At 40.2% G+C, this 13,854-nt stretch overlaps 1 protein-coding gene across 1 annotated transcript in view; it reads right to left on the reverse strand.

Moving 5' to 3' along the window:
* ENOX1 (ecto-NOX disulfide-thiol exchanger 1) overlaps window positions 1–13,854 on the reverse strand; it is a 141,166-nt gene that overhangs the window by 92,837 nt on the left and 34,475 nt on the right. Inside the window, exons 2-4 of the mRNA XM_030456302.1 lie at window positions 11,212–11,385; window positions 9,263–9,469; window positions 2,710–2,943 (exon numbers count right to left, since the gene is read on the reverse strand). Of these exons, the coding sequence (XP_030312162.1) occupies window positions 2,710–2,943; window positions 9,263–9,469; window positions 11,212–11,385 (615 nt within the window). The remainder of the gene's footprint in view (window positions 1–2,709; window positions 2,944–9,262; window positions 9,470–11,211; window positions 11,386–13,854) is intronic.

Consider the following 13,854-nt stretch of genomic DNA (forward strand, 5'->3'; position numbering starts at 1 on the left):
TTCTATGATTCTATGATTCTATGATTCTATGACTTCAGCACATGAGAGGAATAGGAATATGCTGACAACATCAGGGAGAGACTTTCCAGCCAAATCTGGTACACAAACCCAATAATTTCTTCAAGTTTTATGCTGCAGTTTGCAGAAGGTGAAAAAAAGATACTGTCACCTCTGTTCCAGACTCAATAAATATCTAGATCACAAGAGGGCACTTGGCTGATGAGCCTGGTTCATCTCTGATCACCATCAGATTTCCTTGCTGTCAGGAAATTCCGAGGTTATTTTGACAACAAAAGTTGCTTGGATTCAGACCAAGTTGTCCACATCTGTGATTGCAAAGCAGGATCTTGGGATGACAGATGTGCACATATTTTGGCTGGCTTTTCAGCTAGTGTTGCTCAGTGAAGTTCTGGAGGCACTGCAGGAGCTGAAACCTGAATGTTGGGCACCTGCAGCTCTGTCTCATGAGCTGGCAAAGGAGCTCAGGAGTCTTTTGAAGTGGGTACCACAGGGAGGCCATGACTTTCCTTAAGAAAAAACTGTGAAGCATCTGCTCAAAACCCAGTCTTTCAGGGTAAATCTTGCCAGTAGTATCTATATTTTGATCATTACTTTCTTTAAGATGAATTGTCAAGGCTATTGCAGCAATGAAAATGTGGTGATATCCAGAGACTTTGGGTTCTGAGTGAGATTTTGACCCCAAGTTTTATCACAGATTCATAGAATGGTTTAGGTTGGAAGGGACCTTCAAGATCATTTGGTTCCAGTCCCCCTGCCATGGGTTGCTCAAAGCCCCATCCAGCCTGGTCTTGAAGAACACTTCCAGGGAGGGGGCAGCCACAATTTCTCTGTGAAGTTGTCTGTCTCAGTGTCTCACCATCCTCACAATAAAGAATTTCTTCCTAATATTTAACCTAAATCTACCTTCTAATTCTGTGATTCAGGTCTGGTGCCATTAATCTTGTTATAAAGTAATAGTTCATTAGCAAAGTTTTTAAAACTGCAATTTGTTACCTTGATGGACTTCAAAAACAAACAAACAAACAAACAAAAGCTTACCATTTATATTTCTGAATTTATTATATTTAATTCTGTATGTTTCTGAAAGTTTATTTCCAGAGACATATTCAGTCATGTGCATGATGCTGGTCTGTATTGTGCTCAAAATATTTCCATATTATACTTGTGTATATATGCCAAGCTCTGGTCAAACATCCCTTAGACAAACCAAAGATCAAAATGCTTGGAATAAATTTCAGTTAGGTACAGAAACCCTCTAAAAACAGAAATCTTAAACATCTTGCAAAACCCCCTACATTCAGTTCCCCCAAGCAATGGCTATCCAGATGGAAGAAACTGTCCAGACTTCTGGCTTAGTTCAGGAAACCTCTAGGCCCTACTACATAAAAAAAAAAAAAAAAAAAAAAAAATCCCTCTGAAAGATTAACTCCTAAAATATTCTACTGCAAACAGATTCTAGGAACAGATGGATCCAAAAGTCCATGTTGTATAACCTCTACAGCTGGACTGGAAGCTCGGTAAGAATTAAAAATTCTTAATTTTGAGTCTGTTTCCTCCTTTTCTCCTGGTCTGTCAATCCACCTGGATTATTTGACCAGTCTCCCATTTACTTTGTGAATTATTTAATAGTGAAGTGCCTATGGTGAGAATATCAGTTGTCCAAACAGGCAGACTCACAGAACAGTGACAACTACCAGGGACTAATGCAGGACTCAGAGAGACAGTAGGGTGCATCTCTGCTCTGTGCTCCAAGGATGCAACACTTTGCACTGTCCTTTGGCTTCCCAGACCTGTTTCCTAGTTGGAACAGAGGCTGTTGTGTTGACAGACAGCCTAAGTCTAATCTGATTAATTCTAAAACAAGTGGCAAGAATCACAGTTGCTTGTGACCTGGCACAGAGTAAAGTAACAAGATTGGCCACCAGGCAGGGAAAGAATACCAAACACAAGTGCTAAACATATGATGAAAACAAACACATTTCTAAGGGGTATAAAGAGTGATTTGCTTGATCTTTTTAAAAATGTCTTTACCATTAATAATTTCATTTCTTTTCTCCTTACTTTTTACGTTAACCACTAAAGACAAGTATCTTCAAACTGCACCCTTAAAAATAATAACTCAGTAAGTGACCCTGGGAAAAAAACAAATAACAAACAAGGAAGCAATTGCATACCATAACAATATGCTCTCATTCTAACCCTAAAGAGGCAATGATAGCATGGATGGTGTGTATCACCAATAAGGTGCACCACTACATCTGAAGAGCATGTTAAAATGCAGCTGATAAAAGGAATTTAAATGCTAGGAGCTGGGACAGTAGCATGCATAGTAACATACCAGTCAAGGAATAAAGGAATTTTAAGAATCAGGCCTTTAATATGAAGATTGTCTATTATGAGAGCATTTCCATGGTAGGTGATGAGGGCAACTGAACAGAAAAAAACCCACTCTAGTATCCTGTAGCTTGTGTTTTAGTTGCCAAAACACAAGAAGATGGATAGGTTTCTGCATTTCTAGCAGGTGGGTGAGTATCATTACCATTGGCATAGAAATGGCTGAGGAGTGAGGGAAAGCTAAGAGGGCGAGCAATGAAATACATCGGAGAGAAATGTGCTCCCCTGCTCTGACTTCTGGATGCCTCCCACTCTTAAGGAATAATACACTGAAAAGTATCAAATGCTGCTTACCTTTCAATTTTTCAGCCAGCAAAGCAGCTTCGTGTTCAGAATAATGCATTATTGCTGGAGGAGAAGGAGGCCTCAGTCTGTCTTCTTCCATTTTACGTCTGTGGCGTTCTTCTCGGGCCAGCATCCTTTGTTTGCATTCCCATTCATAAAAGTCATCTCTTGCCTGAGCAAAATCAACATGAAGGCGACCTGAATCCTTTTTGTCTGTGCTAGATCCTAATCTCATGCGGTAACCTGAAATCAACAAGCAGAACTAACTGTTGCAGGACTTCTTTGCTTTCTTTTTTTTTTTTTTTTTTTCTTTTGAGAGGGAAAAAAAATCCCTCTCAAATGCATTTAAGTAAAAATGTACATTAACAGTCCCACAAGCTACACAGAATCTATAAACATTCCTCCACTCATTTTCCTTCACAACCTTCTGCATCACCTAAAAACATGGTAGATGAGCTGAAGAAGGTGACCCAAAGGTAAAGAATCTACATTCCTGTTTAGGAGTCTCTCAAATATGTCATTTTTCTAATTGATACTCCCACCTTTTATAAGTGCAAAGGCCAGCTAAACAAAACCAAAACAGCACAAACCAAAACATTACTCAAAAAAGAATGCTTTGGTCTGAATGCAAAGTCCTGCCTCTTCAGATCTTCTTGGGATCATGTGCAGTTTAGTGCTTTTCTCCAGTCAGCCAGAGGAATTGAAAGTGTGGAGAAAAGTTGAGTTTTATAAAAATCATGACTAAAGATGAAAGAGAAAATTGTGCTACATGAATTCCTGGGCCACAAACTATATGGTGTCATAGCTGCATTGAGGCAGAGGCTTTACAATTGAAAATGCTACTTCCCAATTCCCTGTTGGAATTTTTCTGTCAACAAATATAAACCACCTACAAATGAATTAATGTCAGGATTCTTTAGTGTGTTTTAAAGTGTGGATGGATTTATAGACATTTGCAAGACCTCTTTCAGAACAAATAATGCAACTTGTTTGTGCCTCATCTTCAGTGATGTTCTAAATATTCATTATTTGGCCAATGTATCATATGTCAAAGCTAACAGACTGCAAGCACAGTACTACAAAACAGTACAACAGGACCCTGCCCTGAAATAAAACTCATGGCTGCTGTCAGAAGACAAGAAGATTATGCCAAACCCATAAAAATGACTTTTTGTGGCACTAGTGTGGAAGAGCATATGCTGGGCACCTAGCTTTTTTCAAGTTTTATTTCCAAGGCCAAAAGACACAGAGCAGTTTCTCAAACTTTTAAAGTGCTGGTTCAGTGAAAGTGTGAGAAAATACTATGTCAAAAGCTGCAAGCAGAGCCCTCAGATGCAGGTGAAGTGGCCAAACTGCACAGCTCTAGCTTTAATTTCTCTGCCTTCAGAAGCAGAGCAACCCAGCAGAGACTTCTCAAATCATGGGATGCTGCAGAGATGAACTGTGTGCTGAGCTGGCATATAGAGAGCTTTCCAGAAACACATCCTCCTACATCCACTGTGTAATAACTTCAGGGCAGGAGAGTCCTGTTCAAAATGGCAAGAAAAATGGTGTTTGTTGCTTCTGAACAGCAATCCAAGAGAACATACCTGGCAGTCTTGTGGCTTGCCTGTGGTTTGAAGAGCTTCAGCACCTCACTCACCACCACAGTTAAAAACAAGTTTTGAACTCTCTCCGGGGAGCAAAGCTAAGATGTATGTGGGAGATGAGGACAATCTTTGCAAAAAAGCATATCTAGGAACACTGTTTATTTTACTGCTGTAAAAACATTCTGCTGTATGAACACAAGGGACTGTCTGTACTACAGCTTATCTAAGACAATAGTTTCAAAGACATTAAATATCCATGCATGTAGTCATCATTCAAAAAAAAAAAAAAAAAACAAAACAAAAAAAAAAAAAAACAAAAAAAAACAACCCAATCAACATTCAGGTGTGTCTTGATTTGATGTTTTCTTTTCCAATATCTTGTGGAGTTCAGCCAAGTAGCTTGTCAGTAAGGAAGAGCTATGACTTTCATTTTCCAGTAAGGATCCAGACCCACAATAAAAACTCAAGCTAAGTGATTACAAGGTCCCTCAAAGCCAGAAGGCATAAAAAGCTTCCATGAAACCTACTAAATCTGGTCTCCAGGGTTGGGGTGAAGCAGGACTGCCCATTGCAAGAGAGGCAAACAAGAGAACTGTTTATTTTAAAGCCCCTCTATTTTGGTCTGCTTTTTCTTGCACAGAGGAGTAAACACTAATTTTTCCCCACAGAAGGCTATTTGTGGTCATGTATATGTAGCTCTAGTCACAAGGTGTTGAAGGGAAGAGTTACAGATAGATTCTGCTCAGTGAGATGTAATACAAGAAGAGTAGGGGTGACCTTTCAGAGCTGGGCCCTGAAATAATGAAGGGGTAACTATGTGGTTTTATCTACTGAGGAGTAGGCATGAGGGAGACAGCCAAAGGGGGTCAGGGGTGCAGCCACCCTGATAACTGTGAAAAATGTTAATCCCACCCCTCATGGTTTGACTCAACCAGCTGCATTCCTCTAATAGAGATTGCTCTGTGCCAAAATGACATTATCAGCAACATGAAGGGACACTGTCAAGGTGCCAGGTCTCATCAACCTAAAATTAGATCTTCCAGCTGTACCTTCCAGGAAGACAAAGTCTCTCTTCTTCTCTGCCCCAAATTTTGCCTCTTGGTGAGCACACTGGGCATGGACAGACCAAGAAAGGCAGCACTGCAGGACACAATCCTCCTGTTCATTTATTCTGAATAAAGAGCTAATGTAAAGGACTATGTATCTACATGTTGTGTGTGCACTAGCAAAGTTGAGTCTTACTAAAATGGCACACATTTTTTGACTTAAATGGGGATAATGGAAGAAAATACAGAATAGTGTAAATTGCAGTCCAAAACCCAGTACTCTGTGTAGCACTGGACAAATGGTTCCCTTTAGGTAACCAGGGTAAGTTCCTCAGAATGCACAGATGTTTGAAATTGCCCATGAATCACACTGGAAAAATCTCACTGCTTGTTTAACTCCTAAGAGTGAAGGTGGCCATCCAGCCAGGAGGTTTTCACCAGTGGAGAAACCTGTAACATCCTGTGTCAGGAAGGACCTTGGATATCATCTAGTCCAGTCCCACTCTCAGAGCAGGGGCAACTTCAAATTCAGATCAGCTTCCTCAAGGCTTGGCATCTTTCCCAATAGCAAATAAAAGTAATCACCTTTGTCATGTCTCCTTGCACCCTAATATATCAGTCTTTATGAACTCTACAGGACCAATGGCTGAGCTAATGAAGAGCAGACTCTGTGATGGGCTGATACTCAGCAAGATGCTGTGTAGCAAGGGGTGCATACCTGGCAGGTCCTACTTTGTATATGGGATCCTCATGCACCTATTTGAGTTGGCAGCCCTGAGCTGCAGGTCAGCTGGGAGGCTCCCTCTTTTCCAATACCATAGCTCCTTCTTGATGTTTGTGAGTATTTATATGCACAAGAGAACTACCTACTATTGCCTCCCCTTCCTGCATGGGCAATGAATTGCCCTCAGAGACCCTTTCTTCCATCTTTTTTCTCAGGACTGCAGCTAGCACTAAATGCATGCCTGGCTTGTCATTTTTTATTCCAATTTCCCACACAATGGCAGAGGGAAAGACTTTGGGAAGTTGCCAAGATCTTCACTTTAAAGGAGCAACAACAAGAAAAATTAATGAGGGTGCTAAATAAAAATCAAACACAGTATTTCCATATCACAGGTCTAGTCAAAACTCCATGGCTTGACTTACCTTTGAGTGTTGCTATATTGGGGACCAGCCAATAGCTGCTCTCCAACTGGGAATCAAGAGCACAGTGTTGATGATGATGATAATTGAGAACATAAAATAAAATCAGTACACAGGACTAAATGGAAACCAACAGGGGAAAATGTCAGCTCAGAAAAAATGCATACACAGGCTTTTGGGGTATAAGCAGACCTGTCTCAGAACCATCTCTTTGTCCCATATTTTAAAGCCCAGGGCCACCAATATTTGCTGCAGTTACTGAATTGTCAGCCACAAGACTGAAGTACATACAGTTTGGAGAAAGAGCTTCCTCATGGGCTCATATTCTGCCTTTACAAAGTCTTTGCCTTGGGACATCAAAAGGTAACTTTCAGGGCTAAATGAGAACCACCCTTCCTCAAGTCAACTTTTTTATCATGGTCTTCTACCCATCTCCCAGACTCCTTTTCATACACATTTAGTTGAATAGAAAGGAAAAAAAAATAAATCAGGGATTAAACTACTTGATGAATTTTATAATCACTTGCAGAATTTTGATGATAAGCACAGGATACATGCAAAGTTTGATGAGATTAGATGGGGTAGACAGATAAAACTGATTAGTTCGACAAAATTATCATTATATTACAGATATCAAAGGCATGACTGTCCCCTAATATAATGTGAATACTATATTAACCACAAGTTTTGTTTGTATATAAGTATCTTTTGTCTCTTACAAAGAAAAGAAAATTCCTTAACAATATGCTTTATCTCCACCATTTCAGACTACATTATATTAATGAAGGGAATAAAGACTAATTAAAACCCCCAAATATTTCAGTACAAAATACCCCCTGCCCCTGCCTAATGTCAGACCTCCCTGCTCCAAAGCAGGGGGCAAAGTCTGTGCTCCCTGTTTCATCTGATGAGTTTGCACTGGTGGTAAAAAGAAGGGAAGCTTGGCTGCAGCATCCCCCTCCTTTCCTTCCTCTTTCCTAGCAGCTCCACTGGTTTCCCCCCACTTCACTTTTCCTGATCTGCTCAGAGACACCAAGTACAACAACACTTTAGAAGGAAGAAAAGGTGTGGAGGGAAAGGCAGATTAGAGAGGGAGGCTGTGGAGCATAAGGTAAGAGGAAGTGTAGGCAGCAGTGTGACTGTGACAAAAGGAAATGGAAGAAGGAAGGATGGATCAGAAACCTGGAAATAAACCATCAGAAAATTCAGGATGAGGAAGGGAATCTGCCAATTCCATCTCTGCTTGTTTCCATTATTCTGAATGCTTGCTTTAGTATATTAGAAACAAGGACATGGCAGCACAGGGAATTTTCTGCCTCTAATCACCAAATCTGGTCCTCTGGGACATAAGGCACATCAAATTAAAATAAAACTTGACTTGGAGTGGAGCAAAAGGTGCAGTCAACTGCTGAAAAGCAGGAAACTGAGCTAGAGGGACTCTGGGTCTCTGCCCCAGGGTGTCAGCCTGTACACTTCTGAGCTTTTCTTTGCTCTCTCCCCACTGGTTTTTTTATCATATATAGTTACACCAGGTCCTACTTAATGTGATTTTCCCCTCTTGCTCTGTCTCTTGTGGAGAAGGGGCCCTCTAGACATAAGTTTAAAGCTGGAAAATGTCTCCTGCTTCTTCCTACTGTTATGTCTGTAATCTGTCCCAATGAACCACAGCTTTCTGGAAGTAATAAGTGAATAAATTATCAAAGAAGAAAGATAGGGACTGGGAAGAGTAACCCTACACTTGTGGGGAAATGCAATGTTTGTGGGGCTCCCCAGAAAAAGAGATGAACCACCCTGTGGGGACAAATACACAGAGCGCATGGGGTTCAGCTCAGAAAGGTGAAGAAGGGCTCAGTTAGGAAGCCAATCCTCATATGAAGGAGCCTGTGACCTTAAAAGGGCACTGACAGCCACTGAAGCCTGGTATGTGACAACAGAATTGTTTCCCATCTTTTTTCTTTATTTTTTTATTTTCTTCGTTTTTTCCTTTTTTTTCTTCTTTCATTTTTTCTTTTTTGTCTGGGACTTGTAACTTAGAGGTTTTTTTGGTTGGTGTGGGTTGTTTTGTTTTGTTATTTCCCTCTTTTTTTCCCCCACTGCTCCTTTGTTAGAAAATAAGAGATTCTGAAATGTTACACCTGAGTTTCTGGGGCAGTAGTTCATAGAATCACAGAATAATAGAATCATAGAGTGGTTTAGGTTGGAAGGGACCTTAAAGATCACCTAGTTCCAAGTCCCCTGCATGGGCAGGGACATCTCCCACTAGACCAGGTTGCTGTTGTCTTAGAAGGAAACAGACATAGAGTACAGATGGGGCTGAGAATCAAACCCATACAGCAGCTGAATACATGCATGCATAAAGGCAGACTTTACTCAGACTGCACTGCAAATCTATAAAAATATGCCAGTGAAACTGCATGCCCATCAGAGAAATTGGCACTGGAAAACAGCAGTGTTCCTGGCCTAGTGCCTTCCTCTTTCCACAACCTGTGAGCTAAACTATATAAACCTGTACAAATTGAAAATAGGATTGTTCTGTAGTGAATTTCAGAATCTGCTGCATTGTTGTGGGATAGCAGGAAATCGCTCCTGGGTAAGTAACATACAAACCCATGCACAAGTCTTGGCAGACACAGATAAATACAAAATTGCCCCTTGCCACTCCAGGCTGCAGTCACTAAGCTTAAGGAAGACTTGCTGAGATAAAAGGTAAAAAAAAAAAGTAAACATTAGCATCACAAAATACAAATGAGAAGCAAGGAAAATCCATTAAAGAACGTGAAGTACCAGAAAGGTAAATGGCTTTATCAACCATGAACTCCTCTGCAAAACGAATGTGACAAAAATTCTTCTTGCTTTTCCGAATTGCTGTTATATCTCCACACTGCTCAAAGACTTCCTGAATAATTTCCTCCGTTGCATTTTCTGGTAATCCTCCAACAAACACTGTTTTACACCCAGGAGGTCTCTCTCTTGTTGATGGTGGTGGAAGATCTAAGTCAAAACAGAAAAGATGTTGGAATACAAGATTTGTCTTTTGATCCATTGGCTGTGTTCATTCCCCTGATCAGTTCTGGGCAGCAACATTTATATAGAGCATGGAGGGAGGAGAGAGAGAGAAGCAAAATAATTGAATGTTGCAGAGATTGTCCAAAATTGATTACTTCAATGTAAACCTTTCCAGGTTTTAAGTGGAGGTTCAGAGATAAATTCCTGCCACTGCAGGCTGTTCTCCAGGACAGACAGTAAGGTCTAAAAAGATCTTCCTTTACACTGCACAGTCACATAAAAAACAGAAAACACTCTATTTTAAAGCAGGGGAGCTCCTGCAACTGATTGGATCCTGAGCACCAAGATCTCAAACTCTGGTATAGTACATTCAAAGCCTGAACATCACCAGATCTGGCGCATACTCATCACGTGCCACACTACCCAAGTGTGTGGGCCCTCTGGAAGCCAGCCCACGCTGTGTACACTCTGGGCACTTGGGCTGGAGGGACACCTTCTCCTGGTCTTAGCATAATGTAATTCCTCCCTCCGAGTACAAGAGCACAGAAAAACAAAGTGAGAAACATAATAAAGTGACAGCATGATGAAAATGCTCTACCAGTTATCTGTTTTGTCTTGTTGCCAGATAATGGAGCAGACGCCAGCACATGGGAAGGATAACCTCCCTGTTTACAAGTGTTCTTGAAGTGGAGTGGCTAGAAATGTTATCTTTTAATGTATATATAGAATATATATACCCTTGAATCATGAAAATTATTAAATTTTTGAAGGCTGCATAGAAAAATATACCCTGCCATAACACCTCACATTGTTTGTATATAAATTATCAGAGCATTCTTCTAGAAATAGTTATCTAAGAAGGAATCTGATTCATGCAACTTCATTTTTTGTCCCTTTAATACAGTAAATGGGGTTAAAATATTGAAATTTACAAATATAAATACATATATATATATATATACATATTCACATGAACAGACAGTTTTATTAAACCATGATCTGGGTACTGAGCACATGCAGAGAACCAAACCACTTGCTTAATTTTCTCTTTTGTCTCCATAATAATAGCGAAAACCACTGGTCTGATAGCTCTGAAAATAAACTCCTGGGCCTAACATGCACAAAATCAGGCTTTGTCCCTGACCTGGTGGCTCAGTGGGAAGTGTTTTCCATTTGCACAAAGACCCAGAAGTGGCAAAAGGAATTCTGGCCCCAGCTTTCAACGAGGAGAAACATCTCATGCTGCTCCCCTCACACACATCCCAAAGGACAAGAGAGGAGCTATAGTCCCCTTTCCCCTCTATCTCCCCCAGGTAAGGACCAGAGCTGGTTGACATTTGGGTTCTAGGTGCTGTGTTCAGGGACACAAACCCAGACTGGTCCCATCTATCTGTGGGCATTTGAAGGGGAGCAGAGAGATCATCAGCACAATATTTTGTTATATTTTGTGACCTTGTGATCTAAAGACAGATTTCTACTATGAGAAATGTAGATTTTAAGACTCTAATAGCTTTGTTTAAACAATGATTATTCTGCTTTGTAAAAAAATTGAGTACATGACCTTACAGAGGTAACTTAAGTATGCTCTGATACCATACAATACTTCATATGCAGGGTAGACCTTAGAAAGAAAATCCGTACTTCCCTACCCTCTATTTAAAAACTTTTTTTTCTTCTTCCATGCAGTATATACAGGAAAATAACACTCTTTCATCAGATCCACTTACTTGGGTTTGGAGGGAAGAGCGTGCAGCTTTTGCAGTGAATTATTTCTTTGACTACAGGCACATCTGTTGGTGGTGGTGGTGGCACTAGCCCCATGCCTGGTATCATTGGGTTAATCGGAGTGATTCCAGTCATCATGCTAAGGCTTGGATCAAAGCCTGGTACACAGATTGAATCTGTAAATATAGCACATAGAATCCTGACTTTAAAATCTTGAAACCACTTGTTAACTATTTTCTCGCAGAGATGGTTTTGCTTTAGGCTTTTTTTTTTTTTTTCTTCAAGTATCACAGTATCACTGTTAAAAAAAGGAGAGAGGAAAGGGAAAATAGAAAAGGAAAAAGGCAGAGAAAAAGAGAGAAGAGAAGGAGTGGGAGAGGAAGGTGCATTTTCAGGGAAAAAAATAAACTGCATCAAGAAAGGAATGTTACATAATTTAAAATATCAATATGAATGAGTAAAAGAAAGCACATTAAAGTGTAAAATCATGCACCATGAATATCTGTCATTATCTGGAATGCAATTTTCTGTTTCATAATGCTACTGTGGTGTTTACATTGCCTTCTGACCAGAGTGTACAACGAATATAATTTAACATCGATATGCCCTCTCCATCTAATTGTCAGACAGATTTATCACAACATTGCCTTCTCACATAAGTGACCTTGATTTACAAACACCACAGGAAAAGATCCATTTTTGGCTGTTTTATAGAAGTGTAGTGAACCAAGACTTCTAACCATCTTACCCTGGAATATAAAATTTCAGCTGCATAGAAGGGGGTGGTTTTGAACCTCAGAATTAATTCCTTCTTGCCCTGTTATATAATCGGATTAGTAAGATTCTCTTCCACAGATGTATTATTAAAATATATCACTATAGCCCTATGAAGTAAAATGCATATTTGGTGAATGTTACCCTTTCTCCTTCCTGATCTCTTTGCCAAAACTTCCATACACATTATTTAAAGCTGGAGGATTTCATGTCACACCAAGAATTGTAATAAGGAGATGTTTCAGATGAACCAAGAGCCAACTCCTGATATTCGCTTTGGGTTTCTTTTTGTTTGTTTGCTGTGGGTTTCTTGAAGCATAATTAATAAAATACTTCGAGAGATCATTCTCTTTGTCACTGTAACACTGCTGCTATTTGGCATCATTAGTTATTAGAAGAGGAATTTGCTGTTCTACAGGTTTGCTGCTGAATTTTCTGGCTATCAACTGTATTTAATGATACACAGGGTTTGGTAGCTCAGGAGTTTGTTTGGAAGAAGCAAAGAGGAAAATTACTTCTGAAAGATTTTTATAAATCTTTCTACCTACCTACCTACATATATTATATATATATATTGGAAATTTGAGCTACAGTTGCTACATGACAGCATGATCAATGGAATGTGGCCACAGAGGCCTGTTTCCTCATCCCAAATCTGCTGCTGAGAAGCTATGTGACCCTGGCTCAGCCCACTAACCTATCTATATTTTAATTTCCACCTCTGCAAAACAGGTACCAGAGCACCCACCTACTAGTGAAGATTAGCTCAGGTTTTCATAGCCCTTTGCAGGTGTAAAGCACTCTGCAGAGGCTGAAAATTAGTATTATGATTCCTCTGAAACATCCATAACCATCTTCTCTGGGAAAGGCAAATGAGGATGGAGAACCTCTTCTCCAATAGAGCTCATATCTGTCTCTGCTGCATGCTCCCTGCTCTCCATGCTCTGCCTCTGAGCCTTCATCACCTTCAGGCAGCTCTGTTCAACAAGCGTAGCAAGCACACAGCAAGTTAAGGATTTGCTGTAGGCTTATTGAAGACTAGTATTAATGAAAACTCATTATATTACATTACTTTTTCTTTTTATTTTTTTTAATAAGTGGGCTTATGAAAAAGGACTTGCTCTGGCTCTGAAGCTTTTATTCAATATTGATGTCTATGCATCGTTTTTCAGATGAAGCTTTGAGACTCAGAGTCTGCCGTTTCTTCCAAGGGATGCAGTGGTGGCTGTATTAAAATATTCATGGCTAGTGAATGCTAGGAGATAAAGTCAGAGGTAAAAGGGCAACGTACAATTCGAAGAAGTCCTTAAGCTATGCTAATTTGCTAAATCCCATTTTTATATCAGACTTCTGGCAGCCACTGCAGGCCACCCTGTGCAGCAATCTCCTGCTGCAATTGGAAGTCCATCGTTCCTACTCGCTGCTTAAGGGCCCTGCAGAGCTCTGCAGCATGCAAAGGGAAAAATGGGACTGGAATGATGCCAAGGGAGAAGTCTCATCCACATCTAGACAACTGTAGGGTCAGCTACAGTCCTAGCCAGGTATGATATTTTTTTTATTATTAAATCCAGCATCTGTAGTAGACCCACAACATTCTGAGGCAAGGATGAAGCAGATGGAAACATAAAAGAAGATGGACTGAACACCAAGTTCTCCCTGTTTTGTGTGCACCTTTCGGGTCCTAGATGACAGCCAAGGAAAAATATCATCATCTGGTGACTGCTACCACAATTTATATTTAACTTTTGCAGTTTTTTCTTTAAGACAGCTACTAGATATGTTCCAGCTTCTATACAAGAGCAGCAAACTGCTCAAACCACAGATACATGCTCTCACTCAGTGGAAAGACAGGTTTCAGTAAAGTACAGTTT

The sequence above is a fragment of the Calypte anna genome, chromosome 1 (genome assembly GCF_003957555.1).
Source record: "Calypte anna isolate BGI_N300 chromosome 1, bCalAnn1_v1.p, whole genome shotgun sequence".
In the NCBI taxonomy this organism is placed as follows: Eukaryota; Metazoa; Chordata; class Aves; order Apodiformes; family Trochilidae; genus Calypte; species Calypte anna.